The sequence below is a fragment of the Zonotrichia leucophrys genome, chromosome 4A, assembly GCF_028769735.1.
Source record: "Zonotrichia leucophrys gambelii isolate GWCS_2022_RI chromosome 4A, RI_Zleu_2.0, whole genome shotgun sequence".
Taxonomy (NCBI): Eukaryota; Metazoa; Chordata; class Aves; order Passeriformes; family Passerellidae; genus Zonotrichia; species Zonotrichia leucophrys.
In genome coordinates, this window is record NC_088174.1 from 1,868,332 (window position 1) to 1,888,421 (window position 20,090).

The 20,090-nt window shown below is 40.8% G+C and overlaps 1 protein-coding gene across 1 annotated transcript; it reads left to right on the forward strand.

Annotated features, from left to right (window-relative positions):
* Window positions 1–8,204: 8,204 nt before the first annotated feature.
* Window positions 8,205–17,882, forward strand: LOC135447702 (homeobox protein CDX-4-like). Its single transcript, XM_064712792.1, has 3 exons — window positions 8,205–8,742; window positions 13,650–13,795; window positions 17,554–17,882. The coding sequence occupies exons 1-3, from the start codon at window positions 8,310–8,312 to the stop codon at window positions 17,758–17,760; spliced, it is 786 nt and encodes a 261-aa protein (XP_064568862.1). The 5' UTR covers window positions 8,205–8,309; the 3' UTR covers window positions 17,761–17,882.
* Window positions 17,883–20,090: the final 2,208 nt, after the last annotated feature.

Sequence of the window (20,090 nt, forward strand, 5' to 3'; positions counted from 1 at the left end):
CCACACTGCTGAGGCCACTGATTCCATGACAGACACACACAAAAAAAGCACCAAACTTGGCCCAGGCAATCAGTCCCACACTGCTGAGGCCACTGATTCCATGACAGACACAAAAAAGCATCAAACTTGGCCCAGGCAATCAGTCCCACACTGCTGAGGCCACTGATTCCATGACAGACACAAAAAAGCACCAAACTTGGCCCAGGCAATCAGTCCCACACTGCTGAGGCAGCTGTGCCCACGTGGCTGTGCCTGAGAAGGTTCCTGCTCCTCTGATCTCCACAGTATTGATCCCACTCATGGACTTTCCACTTGCATCTTGAGAAATGCAAACCTGGCTGGTGGGTTTGACCCACTCAATGGAAAGGCTGGAGCTGGGTGGTTGCACTCACCACATGTTAAGGGCAAAGGTCAGGGATGAGATTTTTGGAATTTTTTGGGCTTTGACAGGTATGATTTCCAATGCTCCATACACTGGTATAAATAGGCACTCTTCCATCTTACTGTAAACGTTTTGAAAGCATTCTGGAATTGTGAATCTTGGCCCAAGTTCATTTTTGGACAAAGAAAATTCATGTCAGATTAACTTTGGATCCTAAAAGAAAGAGCAAAGCCGGGCAGAAATCCTTTTTAAAAGGGTATTTCAAAAAGTGACTGCATTTCCTGAGACAGCAGAGCCCAGGAATAAAGATGCAATAATTGCATTCAACCAATTTTAAATCTGGTCCAGTTTTATGAGTTACTATGACACTAATAAAATTTGAGAAGCCAAATTAATAGAAGAAAAGCAAACAAATACTTCGCTTAAAAGAAAGCTCTCAGAATTTTTCATGTGGGTCTCAGTTCCTGAAGGGCTGATCCCTTCTATAATAAGCAGAATTTGGTAGGAAATCAGTACTTAACAATAATCTGAATGCTTATTTCCCCAATATGACTCCCAATTGCATTCACAAAACTTCTGTCTGCAAAGGGAAAATTTTTAGAGCACATGAGTGATTTGGGAAGTTATACCCTCATTTTCTAAAGCAGTTTAGGAATTTAGGATTCCTATCCTCAGTAATTTCCATCAAGGTATCCCCTGAAATCTCTATTACTGTTGCAAAAAAGACTTAGGAGGATTAAGTCATTAGGCACTACATTCTTGGGTTTGTTCTTTAATTATAACAAATAGTACTATTAGAGTATCAAAATGTTGGTGATGTGAAATTACTTTGTATATAAAGAGCATTAAAATAAATTACTTTTTTCATAACCATTTTGCAATGTGTATCAACTACTGCAGCAAGCGAACCTGCAGATTTCCATGATCAGTCTGTTCTTGAATTGCAATATCAAATTTAATAAAAGAGTGATGGTAAAACAGTTTAGAGCAATTAGAGGAGCATGGGAAGAGCAGGATGGTTCAGGGAGCCAGCAGCTTTCACTGCTTAGTAACTGGATTCATCATTTTGTTTGCAAGAAGGACAGCGCTAAACAAAGGTAGAGTTCAATGAAATGGAGAAGGTGCACTGTAAAATTGTGAAATTCCCACTCATGCCTGTCACAGTGGTGCTCCATTTGCTGCCAACAGCACAGGTAACACAGGGGAGAGGAAGAAGCTGCAACTCAAAGTTCAGCAACAGAAAGTCTGCAACTGATTTCCACATGGTAGGAAAAGAGGAACATGGCAAACAGCACACGGGAACAAAAGGGATTTCCCATCCTCATCGATGAGCATTGCATCAAACTGCTCTCCCAAAAAAGAGCCATTGGATCTACCCAAAAGAGGAACCACTGGAAATACACAGCACAGCCATTGTGCTGGCAGAGGGAAATGTCAGAGATCTTACTCACATTTACACAGATATGTAACCTAACAGAGACTGGAAAAGCTTCAGGAGGAAAAGCATTCTCACATTGGCCAATTAAATGGAATTGTGCTTGCAGACTAGAGAGAAACCAATTAAAAAATCTAGATTTAGACTTTCAAAAGGTAAGAATACAGAGGGAAACTTTGTCTTTTACACTGATACACAATAAATTAAGACCTAGTTCTAGCTAAGTGATCAGAAGCCTGGCCCTAGGGCTCTGCAGAATCAAGTCCACATCTACCTATTTTAATCCCATTTTCATGACACAGCTTAATTTCACATTAACATTTCTAAAAGGAAAAAAGTACTTCAAGGAAGAACTTGAAGAAATGTTTCTGAACACAACATCTTTCTCTTTAAAATTATTTAAACATCATTCAAAGAGAGTGGGATCTGGCAGAACGACCTGGTTTATCTTGTTTACATGTAGAAGAGTTATTGAGGAAGATAAGTGACCACTTTGAAGATCTGCTTCATTTCTGCTCCAGTTTGCTGAAAGCATGCTTGCTATAGGTTGCTATGTGTTTCCAATCAGAAGTTGTTAAGTACACAAAATAAGGCTGGATTTTATTTGCAGAAGCACATGTTCAAAGGTTAAAATTTATTGCTCCAAAAGCAGTATCTATAAACCAGGGCAATACCTTAGAGATTATTAACCTTCTAGTTATGCCAGTGGCTGTTTTAAGTAGTTAGGTTTTTTTGTAAGAATTCTCAGCAAGAATTCTCTCCAGTTAAGTATTTCCAATGGGCTCTAATCCTTTAAACAGTTGCCCACCAAATCCCAAAGGAAGTGATTTTTCTCTAAGAAGCTTGTGCAGTGCTGTTAACTTGCTGTACTCTGTCCAAATAAAAATAAGAGAGACAGAAAATTGCAGACAAATCAGCTGAAATTATTTGGGTGGGTTATGAAATACTGGTGCCATCCTCAGGCTAATACTCACTTTCTTCCTGGCTTTGGGTATATCAAATAACTCATCACTTTTATCACATCTGAAAACTCAGGACACTAAAGCAGAGTACTGTGAAGATGGATTGGTTGTTAGGAAGTGCCTTGAAGAAGAAAAGCATACCTTAGGCTACATCACAGGAATATCTAAGCCCTTAATCCTAATTGTGATTAAAAGAACTATCAAGGAATATCCAATTTTCAGAGGAATTCACTAAACTTTAAACCCTGTTTCTCAGCTAGAACTGTGATCTAGATGGTACAAAAAAAAATCAAGCAAACAGCACCTTCTACCAAATCTTCTTGCAATTAAGCAAAATATACAATTCAAAATTATATTTCTAAAACAAAATCTTCAATTCCCACTTAGGGGTTATGGGACAATGAGAGAGCATCAAGTATGTGTCACCTTCTACCCAAGGAGGAGATTCAAAAGTACATTAATTGTGGATGTTACCATAAAAATTAAAAAGCAGATTTCTGCTTTAGCTCCCATGTTTGGTTTGCTGGGGCGGTCCAGGGGCACTGAAATGACACATCCCTGAAAATGACTCACAGTCACATTTCACATGGCACTGGATGTTAGTTGGACACAATATTGTGCAAAACTCACCAGCTAAATAGGCACAGGTTTTATGATGAAAATGTTTGCCAGCTGTTTTCATACCCAAAGCACACAAATTGTTCCAATTCTCTAAAAAAAACCCCTGTTAGTAAATGTCTGCCAATGAATGGAGAGGATTAATTAAGATGCACCTCTTGGCCATCCAAGGCTCAACAAACAGAGTCCGTGTGAGGCAGCAGAGACCCTACATGGGCAGTAACCCCAGGGTTAAATGTGTGGGGCAGAAATGCCAGGCTGGCAGCACCAGAAGCTGCAGCTGGCAGGCAAACAGGGAAGGAATCGATTCCTTTGTTACCTCCAGCAGGAAAGCCAACACCAAATAATGCCTGCAGGATTCACAGGGAGCACCCAGCAGTGCCACCCAGCCACACCTGGGCAGGAGGGATCAGCTCAGTGCCCTGCACTGCTGGGGAAGGAACCAAATCAATGGCAATCGAGGAGCTGCTGTTCATTTTCATGGCTCTGCTAAAGAATTGATTTACCCTGGGGTTCACACACAGGCTCTGTAACTCCTGCTGAATTCAAGCTGCTTGTGGAGCAGTAAGGAATGCTCTAATTTCTGTCAGTATTGATTTGGAAGCAGAAGTTAAATCACTTCAATTTCAGAATAGTAAGACCCTTCTTAGCTTCAGACCATTCCTTCCTGGCACAACTGATGCAGAGTATCCATGAAATAGATTAATGAAACATATTTTAACATTTAGAAATTAAAGATAAGTCATTAGCAGCAGTTAGAAAAACAGAAGTGGGGTAGAGAGAAGGGTAAATACAACCAGCTCTCTACCAGCCACTTTTCATCATTTTTTCAAAAGGATTTGTTAACAACCAAAACTTCAGAGCATGAAATTAAACCCAATGCCACTGAGGAAGGCTTCACAGACAGCTGGCATCTTTATTTCTTCTGTTGCTCTCTTATGGAAAACAGATCCCCAGTAGGGATCAGAGACACAGGGCAGAACTGAAATTGTGCTATATCCCTTCTTCCTTTTCCCCAGAAAATTCAGCTCAGCAAGTGAGAACAGCTCAGTCAGCACTGCTCATTGAGCTCTCTGAGCTGTGCCACATCTGCCATGTGCACATGCTTGCATTTCAAGCCCTGAAAATGAGACCTAAGTAGGGTTCTGTATATTAAAAAAGCCCAATTTAAAAGGGCAAATAAAAATTTCTGAAGCTTTGTGTTTGTTGAAGCTGCAGTAAAAGCAAAAGCCACCTCTTTAGCTGTATTTTAAGATTTTAAACCCATCTGCTTTCCTTCATCACTAGTTGGGTTTTTTCCCCAACAGAACTGCCCTCAGCTGACAGCAAACCATGTCCTGACTGGCCTTTCCTCAAGAATCCTACTGCTAAGAATTTCAGGAAGAGTGAATGTGCATGCAAACCCAGCTTGAATACAGGGTCAGTAACACCTCCAAAAAACTGCATTAGAACAATCAGCAATACAGAGCTCCCTAACAAAGTCCTGAGCGTGAAATTCCAAGCATTCAGCTCTAAAGCATGGGCTAGGAGCATTCCTGAGCCTGCAGTGGTACTGGAGTGGTCATCTGGAGGCAAAAAAACAAACCTGAGCCACAAAGGGGCACATTCAGCTCACCTGCTTTTTGATTCTCCAAAACAAAAGAGATTTCACATCATATTCATGTTTCAAAGACAGACAGATTATTGTCTTCTTATCTCCATATAAAAGGAAGAGTAATTTTATGAGTAAGGGTTCCTAATAAAAACTATCAGCGTTGTAAACACCTTTAATGTAAGTTATCGTTCTACAGGCAAGTTTTAAAGTAACAGTAGTCCTGAAATTGCACTTTTAATAGCTGTCATTAAAACACTTAATTGCACGTTTGTGATTATGTTATTATTACTGGGGTGGAATTGCTCTCTAGAACAGCTCTTATACAATAGGGCACCATCTCCACTGCCTGTACAAACAAACCCTTCAGAGTTCCAGTGGTGAGCACCTCACTTGTTATTGTTGTTAGTTTTTCATCAGCCACTTGTTAGAAAACCAGAAAATGTTCTTCCCCAAAGATCTCAAAGTGCATTTGATTTAACACACATAAAACTTCACTTCAACAACCACTGAGACAACTCCCATGGCACTGGTTTAGTAGATAAATTACACCTGGCATTTGAACAGGTGAATTTAAAAAACAACCTTGGAGTTCAGTTTTCCTGGCAATCCATCTCTCTGAATTCTGCCAAGGAGCACAGCACTGCTGCTGCTGGTGCCACACAGATCTGTCCTGTTTCTGCAGAAAACGCTGCAAATACAAGGCTCCACATGGCTGAGCTTTCTGGATGTCCAGCCCACTGCCTCAGAACTGTTGCTTACCAAAACTCTTGTAGCCTCAAACTACAAGACAACATGCAAAGGTACAGCTCCTTTTTAATATCTCCACCCTGTTCTGTTACACAGAATAGGAGATATCAGACCCGGGGAGCAGATCATTTGAACATTGCTATTTTAGTTATCTTATTCTCACTTTGGTGTTAAAAATCTGCAGTCCTGCTCAGCAATCTTATCCTGCTATGTAAATCTTTTTAAACAAAATGCCTTATTCAAAGCTTACTATTGTTAGCTGATATCAAATCAGTGTAGCAAATTGCCATCGGAGTATCTTGATCTAATTATCTTCTGGAAAGAATTGAAATAGAACTGAAGAAAATTCAGATAATGGAACAGGCAAAACAAGAAAGGGAAAGGAGGAGCATAAACAAAAGATAAAAGAAGAACAGAGAATAAAGGATAACGCTCTGAGATACAAAAAAATATGATTAAGTGATACTGAAATTGTGGGGGTATGTGCAGAGACATCCCATAACACCTCAGGGATTTAAAAAGTTCCCATCACCTACTGCAGAATATGAGATTACATCATTCACAGGGATGTGAAAATGGTGTATTTGGGGGAAATCAAACAATGGGGCTGAGCTGAAATCTCTGAGCAGCCAATGCTCATGGATACCCTTGCTGCAGATGGAGCCAATGGAGCCAAAACTTCCCCTCCTATGGGTCTGCCTGTGACTGACAGCCCTGCACAGCACTCAGCAATACAGGGGAACTGAACTGGGGGATAATGCTACAAACAGCATAAATATTCCAAGCATATAGGAACCACATCTTCTTTAATTTGGATGGCATTCAGTACTGTGGGCTCTCAACAATTGTGTTACAATTCCATGTCTTTCAAGATATAGGGAATAAGAGCTTTCTTCCATTTATTTTTAATGTCGATTTTTATAAGGATACATCAACTACAGAAGATCTTGTTTTTTCCATGCACTATCCCATGCAACTTGCCTCAACATTCTGAGGATCCCAACATTTAATGTAGAATTCTGTAAATCTCCCAAGATTAATTACAAAGATTTTGCTGCACTTCTCAGTACAAATTCTTTCCCCAAAAAGCCCAGTGCTAAGGAGAAGAGGAATATCTTTCCTGTCTGTAAGCACACACTTAGAATCCTGTAGTGCTGGAATTAGAAGGGATGTGTGAATACGAGCAGTGTCAAAATACAAAGGATACTGAATGAAAACCCACACCTCTGTAAAGGGAAACAACTCATTGTAATTTGCACCTCTTTTGCAAGCATAGCCCTTACAAATAGCTCATTGCAAAGAAACCCATCCAAAATAAAAATACAGCGAGTTCACTCCACAAACTGCAGCTACACAACCCAGAGAGGCAATTCTAAAGTCCTAGGGTGTGGCTTAGTTCTCCTGTTAATAACAAGCTGTTAGTAACAGGATATAAAGCCGCTTTCAGAATCATTTTTCTCAGAGGGACACGAACATTGACCCGGGAGCATCCGTGTGTCACAGAGCAGCATCAGGGCACTTCTGATTCACAAACTTAACAACCCAGATGTCTCTCCCTGCTGATTTCCCTGGCCCAAGCTGCCAAGGGAAGCAGACTATAGCCAGCAGCTTCAGAGGAAGGAACCAGCCTCTTTTCAGGCAGATAAAGGTTGGCTTGAAACAGAAGCCAACAATATTCCTGGGCCTAATCAAAGACTTTTTTCACTACTTTTTACAGTCATTTTCTTTGTACTTCTGGCACCATCTTTGTTAGGAAGATTTATTGTCTGCTTTTTAAAATTTATCAGTTTGCAACGGCCACCAGATGAAGGGATCTCTTAAATCACTCTGTATGGGGAGAGTGTGAACATGTGTCTTACAGTCAGAGCTTTAAACTCTCCCATTCTGGAAAACCTCTTACAAACATCAACAATGTGAGGAACATTTTTGAGACGTTTATACTCCAGACATGCTGTTTACAAGGTGCTCTATATTTTGAAGTTATTGAATTGCAATTATTCAAATTGACTGTATCCGTTAAAGACTAAAAAGGAGATTTTTTTAAAATTGTATGAGAAATTAAGGGAGTAACAGATTTATTTGTTGATTGATAATACCTGACAAAATAAAGGTTTCAGACAAGAAGAATGTTAAACATTGCTGTTATAGTTACTACTCTAATTTCTTTTAAAAAGGTCGATTTACTTAACTATTTAAGTTACAAATCCAAGTAACTGTTGCATCATCTTACAGGACTGGGATCACTGTTGAATATCAGGGCAGGATAATAGGATAGATAAAAGTTCTCTGAAAGAGAAAGCACCAGAACCAGCAGCAAGGTGGGGTTGGTCGGCCCTTCATTTGAATGTAAATGTAATTATGAGGCAGGCAGTTGGGCTGACGTCAGACAAGATCTTGGTAAACCATTACCACCAGCACCTGGTAACACAGTTGATAATAAAAGAGGATGAAGTAGAAGATTCCAAGCAGAGTGGCATTATTAGAGAAAACCAAACACAAATATTTTTGAGCAGTAAAAGAAGACGCTGAGGACCAAGATGTTGTGACGCCGTGTTTACAGCTGGGACAGCCATGTACGTGAGCTCGCTCTTGGAGAAGGAGCCCAGCATGTACCCAGGACCTGCCAGGGCCAGCAACAGCCTGCCCGTGCAGAACTTCGTGTCTGCCCCAGCCTACTCCGACTACATGGGATACCACCCCGTGGCAGCCCTGGACAGCCACGGGCAGCCGGCGCCCGCCTGGGGCTCCCACTACGGCCCCCAGCGCGAGGACTGGGGCGCCTACGGGCCAGGCCCTTCCAGCGCCGCGCCCGCTGCCCACATCAATGGCTCGTCCCCTGGCCAGGGCTCCTACAGCTCTGCTGACTACAGCTCCCTGCACCCCGCTGCTGCTGCTGCGCCCTTACCTCCTGTAGATACAATCCATGCCCAGCAAATCTCTCCCAACAGCCAAAGGCACAGCTCTTATGAGTGGATGAGGAAAACGGTGCAAACCAACACTGCTGGTGAGTGCAAATTCAACTTCCAACCTCAGAAAGCATCTTCTGCTATCACTGAGCTTAGAAATAATTAACTTTACTTGAAGCACATAGGTTGGTGGGTCGTTTATGACATTTATTTAGCCCACTGCTGTTTAATGCAGTTTGAACTAAATTTGTGCTAGTTTCGCTTTCTCCCATAAAGGCTTTCTGTGGTTGCTGTAGTGGAATGGTTGATGGGGTCTCAGCTCCAGGAATCCCTGTTGGAACACTCTGTTAAGCATTTTGTGTGATAAACATGATTATCATGTTAAAGTGATGATAATCATGGAAGTGTTATGGAGCAATGCAGCGACATTTAACAGTTACAGACAGAAATACTACATAGTTATTTTGTGCTGCAGGGAAGATATCAATATAGAATCAGGTTTATCTTTTTACACCTTATAAACTTCTCAATAATTATAAAGAAAACCAGGTGCTCTGATCTAACTGCAGTGATTATGCAATTTTCCTGTGTCTCATATTTTTCTGCCCAGATTAGGTGAGCACCAATATTCCTAGAGAAGCAATCTGACTCAAACAATCAGCATAGACTATTTTGTTTGCAGATCACATAATTCCTTGGTTAAGCTTCCTTTTCATTTAATTTCACATCTTTGCCATAATTTTTCAGCTTCCACATTTACACAATTAAAAATCTCTTTGCTGCAAGTGGCACTCACTGATGTGCCTGTCCTTGCCACAAGCTGCCTGCCAGATGATGTTTCCATGTATATTCCCAAGGTGGAAACTGGGTGTAGCAAGGTTTGCTGGATCTGTGGTTCTGGTTAAAAGTAATAAGTGTGTGTTAGAGAGCATCAAAGAAATGCTCAAAAAAAAGCAGAGCAATTACAATTGGAGCAGTCTTAGAAAACACAGAAAATCTGCACTGCTGCTGCAGACAGAATCCTCCTTCAAATGGTTATTACTCAGGAGCAAAATTAGCCTGGTAATTGTTTCCTAATTATAAAGCAGACACACATTGTTTTGCCTCTGTTACTAAATATAAAATGCCTGGTGAACATTGGGATATCACAGTGCTCTCCTGCCACTTGGAGCCTCTACCAAGGCCTTCAAAGCCAGGCAGAGTCAGTCTGCTGTCCCCCTTCTGTATACTCATGTAAATCCCAGTAACTTCATTAACATCTTTGGAGATTGCCGGGTGTAGAAGTGATGCAAGACTTGAGTGTAGATCAAATTCAGCTGAGACTTCTGAATGTCAATGAGGCAGCCCTGGCTGTGTCATGTTGGCACAGAATTTTCAATGTGTGGCATTCTTGAGGAATAACATTCTTAAAGTTTAACACACTTAAAAATCTAAATCCTTGCTTTACACTTATTGAACAGACTTGGAAGACCCTGAAAGGTTTCTCATGCACTTGTCCAAAGTTATAAAATATATTTGCAATTCAGAGGCAATGTTTTGGGTCTAAATTCATCTCTAGTCTCAAAAGTGCTTACACAGGATTTACTCACATTCTGAAATCATTTATGAACCACTCAGGACAGGTGGAACAGAGCCCATCAATAGCTGCATGTCCTGAGGCTGTGCATTCCTAGAACCCAATCCTTTGAAGTGTTAAAAACAGCCAGGACTTCACAGAAGTGAGCTCAAGGCATCAACCCACCTTAAAAAAAGAGATCGTGAGAGTGAAGCACAAATGTGGTAATTGTGCAAAATAAGAAAAGTACCAAAGACATTTAGCTTTTCATTGGTGTAAAAAAAAAAAACAACTGGAAATTTTAAGCCTGTAACAGAAAAAATTGTGATAAATGGAAGAGAATTCAAATAAATGACAAAGCTAAAATTATGCATGTAACTGCTCTGTACCACCTTATCAGTGTTTTCTCTAGAAGAAAACTGACTTGATGCCATTATAACCCCTCTTTGAAACACACTTGCTGTTTTTCCTTATTGCCATAATGTTATTTGGGTTATCAAAGTAGCTACTGATTTGTTCTCCTTCAGTGTTATCACTGCTTAATAAAGTTCATTGCTTTAAAATCCCAGAATGACAGCCCTAAACTCTACCAATACATTTCTATGCATAAACATGTGGATGTCCTTAACTCCACCAGGGTGTACACACATCAGTGTGTGAGCAGAATGGAGTAACAGAAACCACAACACATCTCATTAGATGAGAGAGCCTCTTGAAATACTGTCCTAAAGACAGTGGGAATTATTTTGAGTGAGGAGATGTCAGTGGGAATTTTTTCTCTCTGTTTAGACTCTATTAAATACACTACATTCTGATTCAATACTCTTATGTAGCATTTGATACAAAACAAAATTAAATTGCAGGTAAAGTGAAATGAAAATTTACCTGATCAAGTCAATCTTCAGGATGAAACAAGATCAAAGCCAGAAGTACTCTGTCCTTTCAACAGATAAAATGTGATTTGAAATGAAACATCCTCTGACTAAAGGACTGTAACTGTATGTTCAGAACCAACCCTTGTTTTACTTCAAACACACAAACATTGCAAATATCCAAGGCAATAAGACATTTTTAAAAAATCAAACATGGAAAGTGGGATCGGTAAAAAGACCTTCCCAGTCAGACCCTCCAAGTGAGGAAAAGAACATCTAAGGAATTCCTGATAATCTGATCCTGCTTTTACTGAAAATCTACGATAAAATCTGCCATCCACTTCAGTTATGCTGGAGCAGAACTTCCAATTATCTTCTAAACTCTCTGTAATCAACAGGGTAAGATGTGTATTTTCTGAGAATAAGAGAACCTTCAAAGTGTAAAACTTACTGAAAAGGTATCTAAAGGGCCTAGAAAAAGGTTTTAAAACTTCATATGACACTTCATCTGGGAGTGACCCATCTCAGAAAGAGAAGGGTCTTTAACAGGACTAAACAAAAGATCAACATGATGTTCATATGTTACAAGCTCAGCCACAGGATTTTTTTCAAAATACAGCCAACACATTTTATGTCTTTGTTTAAACAAGCTGTGATGTACAAGTAATTCAGATTACAGAATAGCAGAAACATGGCCAGAAAGCAAAACAGAATAGCAGGAAAAAAGGCCAGACCCCTGCTTTAATGCTAATTTATTTTTCTTTGTAAATTAGTTGTGACATCTATTTTCCACTGGCCTACATTGTCTGAGGTTTTGAGGCCTATCTGTCATATTGAGGCAACAGACCCTTTTAACACTTCTCTTTGCTTTGATATGCAGCCTTGTCTCTTCCTTCTCCCTCCTTTCTTCAGGAGTTATATTGCCGGAAAGGGTGATGATTTTCACAGCAAATAAAGAGGCCTTCTCCCAGCTTTATTGTCTTCAGAAGAAATACTCTGTGAATTTTATGACCAAGGGGAATGGGGAAAACTACTCCTTTTCTCCACCCCCTCAAATCATGGTTATATTTGCTGATTATAGTGAGGCCGGAATAACCTTGTTGAATTTTAACTTGTTTTCAAAGATTCCCTCTAAGCCCTCAGTTTACAAGGAACCTGAATATCTATACTATTGTTAGCATTAGAACTATCACTGAGGGCAAATATTTCAAAGCCAATGATTTGTACCATGAAAAAAAGTAAACTCAGTTGAATGATTTAGTCCTGCAAATTTAGGTAGGAAAATCTTCTATGCTGGAAGTTGAAGTGGCAGAGGATTTGGGAAAATATCCCTAATTATGCTTATTTCAGCTATGTCTACCTTCAGATAAAAATATCCCAGCCTGTCCTCGGTGTCGGTCCAAAAGTAAAGAGAACTGAGGGAAAAAATATTCCTTCATCTATTTCTGTCCCTTTTTCTTCTGCTAAGATGAAAGCGTCTGACATTTGTTTAGGGCTTGTAAATTCCAAACCAATTGGCTTGTGTTTCTGAATGTGAAAGGGGTTCTTGATAAGATCTCCTTGTCGCTCCTTTGTGTGGCGTGTGCTTCATCTTAACACCTCAATGGATTTTAGGGAACCACTTTAAAGGAGTCTTTGTCCTACAGTTTGTCCCAGAAAACTCACATCAAAAAAAACTGAGAAGATCAGAAGAAAAAAGGAAAACTATCTAGTTGGTTGCTGAAAGTGCAAAGGAGAACAAATAAGTTGAAAACTGATCTCTCTGGATTATTATTACATGAAGAATTGCTTAAAAATTATATTAAATGAGAGATACATTCTAAACATTTAATAATGTTTCTCTTAACAGTATTTATCCAATATATCTAAGAATATTTCTTTTATACATTAGAGAGAGGATGATCCTGTAATCCTTTTACAAGATTTTATTGCCTCATCTTACAAATTGTCAAGTACCTCCAACTGTAAAGGGAAGCCCAGCACAGAGAACCCTCAGGGATATCCTACAGGCACTCAGCACCTTGCAAGACTGGACCTTTTGGATAAAGTACATTAAATTATTCTTGAACTTCTGAATTTATCCTATGGCCACAAGAAAGGAAAAACATTTCAACATTTCTAGGAGGACACACCTTTGTGCTACAGAAGCAATCTTTAGAAACTCAGATAAATAAATAGGCCACAGTATAACTGCACAAATTGTGACTGAAGCTCAGTCTTGAAATGCTGGGTATTTATGCTCTCAGAGACACAGAATGAGCACTGCAATGAAACTCCTTTGAGATTAATATAGCCAGCACCAATTATGTACTGCTGTGAATTATTTAACATGCTTCAGGGTGTTTAGCACTTAAGAGCTTCACATTTAAATATATGTTTACAGGGAGGGGAAATAAAGAGGGAAAGAGAGTTATGGTAACCAACAGTCTGTCACTTCACCCTGCACCTCTGTACCACAGAAAGCAGTCCTATCCAAGTGTCCTGTGGTTTAATTCATGTCTGGGAAATGCCTGAGATGTTTGCAAGCTGCTATGGAAAATCCAACTCAATCTATGAATAATCTTTCTTTTCTAACCAGGTAAAACAAGAACAAAAGAAAAGTACCGGGTTGTTTACACAGACCACCAGAGGCTGGAACTAGAGAAGGAATTTCACTGCAACAGATACATTACCATCAGGAGGAAGTCAGAACTCGCAGCAAACCTGGGACTCTCCGAAAGACAGGTACAGAAAACATGCCTCAGGTGTGCCCACAGTGCCCAGGCACTGCCAGGGGACAGAGAGCAATCCCCAGCTGTGCCCACAGTGCCCAGGCACTGCCAGGGACAGGGACAGAGGTGTGCCCTCAGCTGTGCCCACAGTGCCCAGGCCCAGGGACAGGGACAGAGGTGTGCCCTCAGCTGTGCCCACAGTGCCCAGGCAGTGCCAGGGACAGAGGGCATCCCCCAGCTGTGCCCACAGTGCCCAGGCAGTGCCAGGGACAGAGGGCATCCCCCAGCTGTGCCCACAGTGCCAAGGCCCAGGGACAGAGAGCACCCCCCAGCTGTGCCCACAGTGCCCAGGCCCTGCCAGGGGACAGAGAGCAATCCCCAGGTGTGCCCACAGTGCCCAGGCACTGCCAGTGACAGGGACAGAGGTGTGCCCTCAGCTGTGCCCACAGTGCCCAGGCAGTGCCAGGGACAGAGAGCATCCCCCAGCTGTGCCCACAGTGCCAAGGCCCAGGGACAGAGAGCACCCCCCAGCTGTGCCCACAGTGCCAAGGCACTGCCAGGGACAGGGACAGAGAGCACCCCTCAGCTGTGCCCACAGTGCCCAGGCCCTGCCAGGGACAGGGACAGAGGTGTGCCCTCAGGTGTGCCCACAGTGCCCAGGCACAGAGAGCACCCCCCAGCTGTGCCCACAGTGCCTAGGCACTGCCAGGGGACAGAGGGCACCCCCCAGCTGTGCCCACAGTGCCCAGGCCCTGCCAGGGGACACAGCAGCAGCCACCTCCTGCCTCTTTGCATTTGACACAGCCAATCCACTACACAGCCCCACAGTTATTTTGACAGAATTAATTTGACAGAACCCTCCAGTTATAAGGAATTCAACATTAGGAGTTCACTCATACTTTAAAAAGTAGCTATTCTTACTGTCTAGCTTGATGCCAAGCTGAAATTCCAGCTAACAGGTCTTAGCTATGGCCCCAAGAGTTACAACACTCATAATTTTATTTCTTCTTGAAATCACACCAAGTAATGGCCAGCAAAAAATCCAAAGCATTTGATATATTTCAGCTGTAAGACAGGAAAGTTAAAACTCAATCCAATGAGATATCTATGGGTTTTTTTGTTACAAATATATTGCCACAATTTCCACAGGCCACATTCTTCCTCTGTCAGATTTCAGCATATTCAGGGGGGTTTTACAGCTTGGATTTTCAAGTCAGGATCTCTTTTTGCCACTCGTGTGTAGCCCAGACTATCCATCCAGGGAATGTTCAAGTGCATATTTGCATTATTGCTCCCTTGGAAAGCAGCTCTGCCTTCACTCCTGTCTAGTACATATTTAATGTCTGTCCTGGATAAAGCAGGCTGCTGAGCAGGGCACAGGAGCTGTGTTAGCCATGTTCATACAGACACCAGAGCAACTCAGGATGAGAATTCCTGTCCGGTTTTCGGCTGTTTGGATGGCCTGGAAAGGCCCGGGGTGGCCTTGGGGCAGCCCGCGTATCAAAGGACGAGAAGAGGCTTCAGTTCTTTTCTCGGTCTCGGTGTTTATTAATTGTTTATCTAAAAGATTTTCTCTCGGCCCGACAGAGCTCTGCTCAGCAGCCAGCCATGAGCACACTCCCTGCCCTCCGGACAGTCACCTATCTTTATACCCAAAGTTACGTGTACAATATTTATCATTTTTCCCCAATACCTTTTACCCTTATTAACCAGTGCACTTTTAGTAATGACCAATCCCAAAGTGCCACCATCACCACAGAAGATGGAGGAGAAGAAGAAGAAGAAGAAGAAGAAGGACAGGACACGCCCCAATTCCTCCATCTTACTTCTCTAAACCCCCCTGTACAGAAATCCTAAACCCTGTGTCTCACCCTCTAATTAACCAATCCCTTCACCATTCACCCCGGTGAAACCCTCCTATCCTCATACAGGTGTCGTCTCCTGTGTAGGATCAAAGTCCAGCCACCAGACACTTCTGGAACATTCCAGGACTCCCGAGCCCCCCAAGGGTGGTCTCGGTGACTCGGCACCTCAGTCCTGAGGTGCTGAGATCCCACAAATTCCCTAAAATCCCTGTGTGGGAGAGCACTTCTCTCAAGCACAGCTCTGCAGTGTGTGGAAATAGTAACTGCTGGATCCAGGCCTCCAGAATTGCAATGGTTCTGCTACAGCTGGAGGAGAAGGGCAGATTTGGTGATACTGAATTAGTCATCTCATTTAAAAACCAGATCATTGCCCTGAGGTAAATATTAACTAGAGATCTTTCTTCTTTGAATTTTACAAGCTTTTGTTCTTTCTAAATATACACATTCAGGTCTCTGAAAATGTTCCTCTTTCAGTGCCTTCTCTGATTCTGCACTCAGTCTGTGGAAGAGCAGGGAGCAGAGAGGCACCAATGGAGGCTGGAAGTATAGGAATGCAGAGACAATCAGTGGTGTTTTAGGATCAAACACTGGGATTTTATAAACATATTTTAGTGCCCAGATCCAAATAGTGCAGCACAGACAGTGAGTGCCCCCAGGCAGGAACAACAAAAAACAAGTTTATCATGGATGGACTAAGTTTGTCACACAGTAGGACAGAGCTGCACTGGGAAATTTTCAGAGAACTGCAATTATGAGAGATTTGCAACCTCCACTTTAATGTTCTGCTGATTTAGAACACAGACATGCCTGGAGTCCCCAGTGAGCCTGCAGAAAATCAGCAGTTTCCTTTTACAGAGCTGCTGCTCCTAATGCCACCCCTTTTTACCTGGTAAAGTTCCTTCAAGTATAATAGAGACAAAATACATTACAGATCAGCATTTCCACAGGACACACAAAGCTAAATGCTTCTTCATGCCAATACCAGCAGGGTAGTAAAAATAAATATAAATCACTGAGATTTTTAATAAAAAGCAAGGGTACAACTTTCTATATTGTGTTGTATTCAACACACCTCAAAGGCTGTAACAAATACTGTGAATTAAGAACACAGCAAGCATAAAAACTCAAACAGAAATTCCTCCTCATTCACACTTTCACATAAGGAAAGAAAATAGAGATCCTTAAAGCAGATTTTAAACAGGTAAGTTTTTCACCTGCACAGTGAGCCTGGGAAATTGATTGGCTTTAAGTAGTGCTGATATATCTATTTACACACATAACAGTACATATGTATCTGCAAAATACATGTTTAAATACATATTCCAGTAATAAAAACAGTCAAAACTTCTAAATACATAAGAATATAGATACACACAAAAATCACTCACAACATAAATGAAGAAAAAGAACCCTCACTACTTGGCTTTGAATTAATTTGTCACATGGATAATAAAGAAATCTTCACAATTAATCCATAATTGCATCTTCATAAATTATGACACTGGCAAAGCTGAAATGATGAACTCTGTGGCCTGAGTGTCAATGAGTTCATTGATTTCTGTGTTCCTAAATATAACACTGTGTTCGCTTTGCACCAAAGGCCCAAGAAAAAAAACAGAAATCAAGAAAGAAAAAAATCAATTTTCCATTGGTTATTATGCCAAAAATTAATACAGAACAATGCAAAAACTTTTCACTGCACAAATTCAGTATTTTGTTTGTGGAGGGTTTTTTGGTTTGGTTTTAACTTTGGGGCTTTTCTTCCTCATGGCTTTTTGTTTGTTTGCTTTGGGTTTTGTGTTTTTTAAATACTGTTTTTCAACCTACCTACATTTCCATTGCTATGATTACTGTAAAAAGTTGAGCAGCACTTTGAATTAATCAGGTGTCATTTATAATGCCCCAGGTGAAAATCTGGTTCCAGAATCGCCGAGCAAAAGAGAGAAAAATGATCAAGAAGAAAATCTCGCAGTTTGATGGCAGCGGGGGCTCAGCTCAGAGTGACTCTGGATCACTCAGCCCAAATGAACTGTCAAATTCTCTGTTCCCACCACCACATGCAATAAATGGATTACAGCCTAATGACATTCATCAAGTCATAGTTTCAGAATGAACAGAGGGAAAAAACCAAAACAGGAAAAAAAGGAAAAGCAAGAATGGATTTCTCCACCACTGCCACCCCTCACCTTGGAAACTCAGCTTCCCAAGGAACCATTTTCATTTATCTGCCTTCAGAGTGCTGATTTCTCAGCAGGAAATCTGAGCCTATAAGCAAAATATTTTAATTATTGCAAAAATCTCAGGGACTTTGTGCTGCTAAGATTCATTTTTTGGTATCTTTGCTAGCAGGTAATTTGCTTCAGACACTGACACAAAGAATGATCCAGCTGAAGATTCAGTACAGGTAGTTCTAGTCTGATCATCCATGTCCACAGAAAACGAAGAGAACTGATTATAAAATAGAGTCCTATTGCATCAGATATAACCATCTGGGTGTGATTGGTTTGTTCCATTTATATGATTAGAGGAAACTGTAGATGTTAATAAATATTTACACTTAAATGGACTGAGAAGGATGCTACTTTTTGAAAACAGCAAAACCATTTAAAACACTTTTAAATGCTCAAGGACCATAATAATGTTGCTATACCAACATACTGTGCATTTAATTAAATAACACAGATCATCTCTGTCCTATGGAATTGTATTCAAGCAATAGTTACAGATATACCAAACCTGCCAAGATTTATTCCACTGTAAAAAAAGCAATTTCTCATGCACATTAGGAAATGCCAGAAAATTTGGAAGACAAGTATTACCTCAATCTTCTAGGACTGCACATATTGCTCAAAAATCCAAGTACAAATGAAATGGAAACAGAACTGTTACTACAAGCAAACCACCAAAAAGCAAATAAAGAATTTGCTTGATGTCTTTAAAGATTGGAAGTGAAACAGGAACAGTCTCAGGCCACTGATTTTATCCCTGATGCTTATTTGGGGCTGAAGACAACAACTCTCCCAAAGTAGCTGAGGGGGTATTTTGAAGCTGTCAGCTGCAGATGAAATGTTCAATGAAAAGAAATGTTCACTTCATGGGCACTCCTGAAAGAGCACAAATTAAGGAATGATCACAGTGGGGTTTGCTTTAATTACTGCTCCATGTTGGCAGGTGAGAAGGTAGCAATGGTATCTGAGAGACAACTGATGAGTCTGGCAAAAGCAAAGAAAACCCAAAGCACTAAAAAAATCCCCAAGCCCTTCAGTTGTACTGTTCTTTGGAATTTCTTAAGATGACCTTTTTGCTAGTATAGAAGTAAACAGCTCTATTGGGAAGATTTAATATTCCTGAAAATGTCAAGGGGAGCAAAGGTGATAAAAAGGGAGAAAAGCAGAACACAAACAGAAAACAGCATTATGAAAATCATGCACCACATATTTCAGCAACATCAAACTCTTGCCCTCAGAAACAGCAGAATAAATTCTGCTTTTCTTTGTGTCAATGATCATTGATAATGCACTGAACACCATGGACAGAACTTGTCAAAGCTCTCAGCATCTGGATTCAAAACACTGGATAGCAAATTTGAGGATATGCCTCATGATTCTTCATTTATTTTAAAACAACTGTTAGAGTAACTCCATGAAAGCAGTTCTGTTGGCAGTTACAAGGATAACACTCATCAGAACTAAATTCTGAATTTTATCTTTGTAGACATAAATGTCTCAAATTAAACTAGGAAGAAATGCTGTAACATAGATTAAGACCTTACTGTAAACATTTTGTGGGTGGTTCCCCAATATATTTTCTAGTCATCTCCCTATCATATGGCTCAAAGAAATGGGTGTATTCTAATGCAAACAAACTGTAAACAGAAAATCTTGTGTACATAAATAATTATAAAACTCAGCCTGATGAGAAATTGAGCCTACATCTGCTTGGCTTTAACTCAGGATCTCCTAAATCTGCTCACTGATGTTCCAGTGGGATCACAGGGACATCCTAGGAGCAAGAGCACATTGTGGAACATGCACACACAGAGCTGGTTCTGTTCACATCCACAGAAATGCACATGTGACACACACAAGCCTTTTCTCTCTATTCTTCAGTGAAATAAATCTGGATTTTTTTTGCCTTGGGAGAGGAAGTTTCCCCTGTTCCATCAGCCCCTCTACCTGGGTTGCCCTTCTATACATGAAGGATGTAGAGGATAAAATAATCTCTCAGGAAACTCAGACTTTAGATATACAAGAAAAAAGGGAAGTGAACCTTTACCTCAAATCAGCAGACAGGCCATTTCTATGGAAACCAGGAGAGGGCTTTTGTGAGGCTTAGCAGTGGCACAGAAATGGAGAGAAAGAAAACTTCTAGTTTTCAGATTTTTTTTCTCTGATCAGTTTTTATATCAACAAGGAGGAATGGCAAGTACAGCTACAACACACA

Coding starts and splice junctions, on each gene's coding strand:
- LOC135447702 (XM_064712792.1), top strand. CDS start 8,310: ATGTACGTGAGCTCGCTCTTGGAGAAGGAGCCCAGCATGTACCCAGGA. Junction 8,743..13,649: donor GGTGCAAACCAACACTGCTG/GTGAGTGCAAAT, acceptor TTTTCTAACCAG/GTAAAACAAGAACAAAAGAA. Junction 13,796..17,553: donor TGGGACTCTCCGAAAGACAG/GTACAGAAAACA, acceptor ATAATGCCCCAG/GTGAAAATCTGGTTCCAGAA.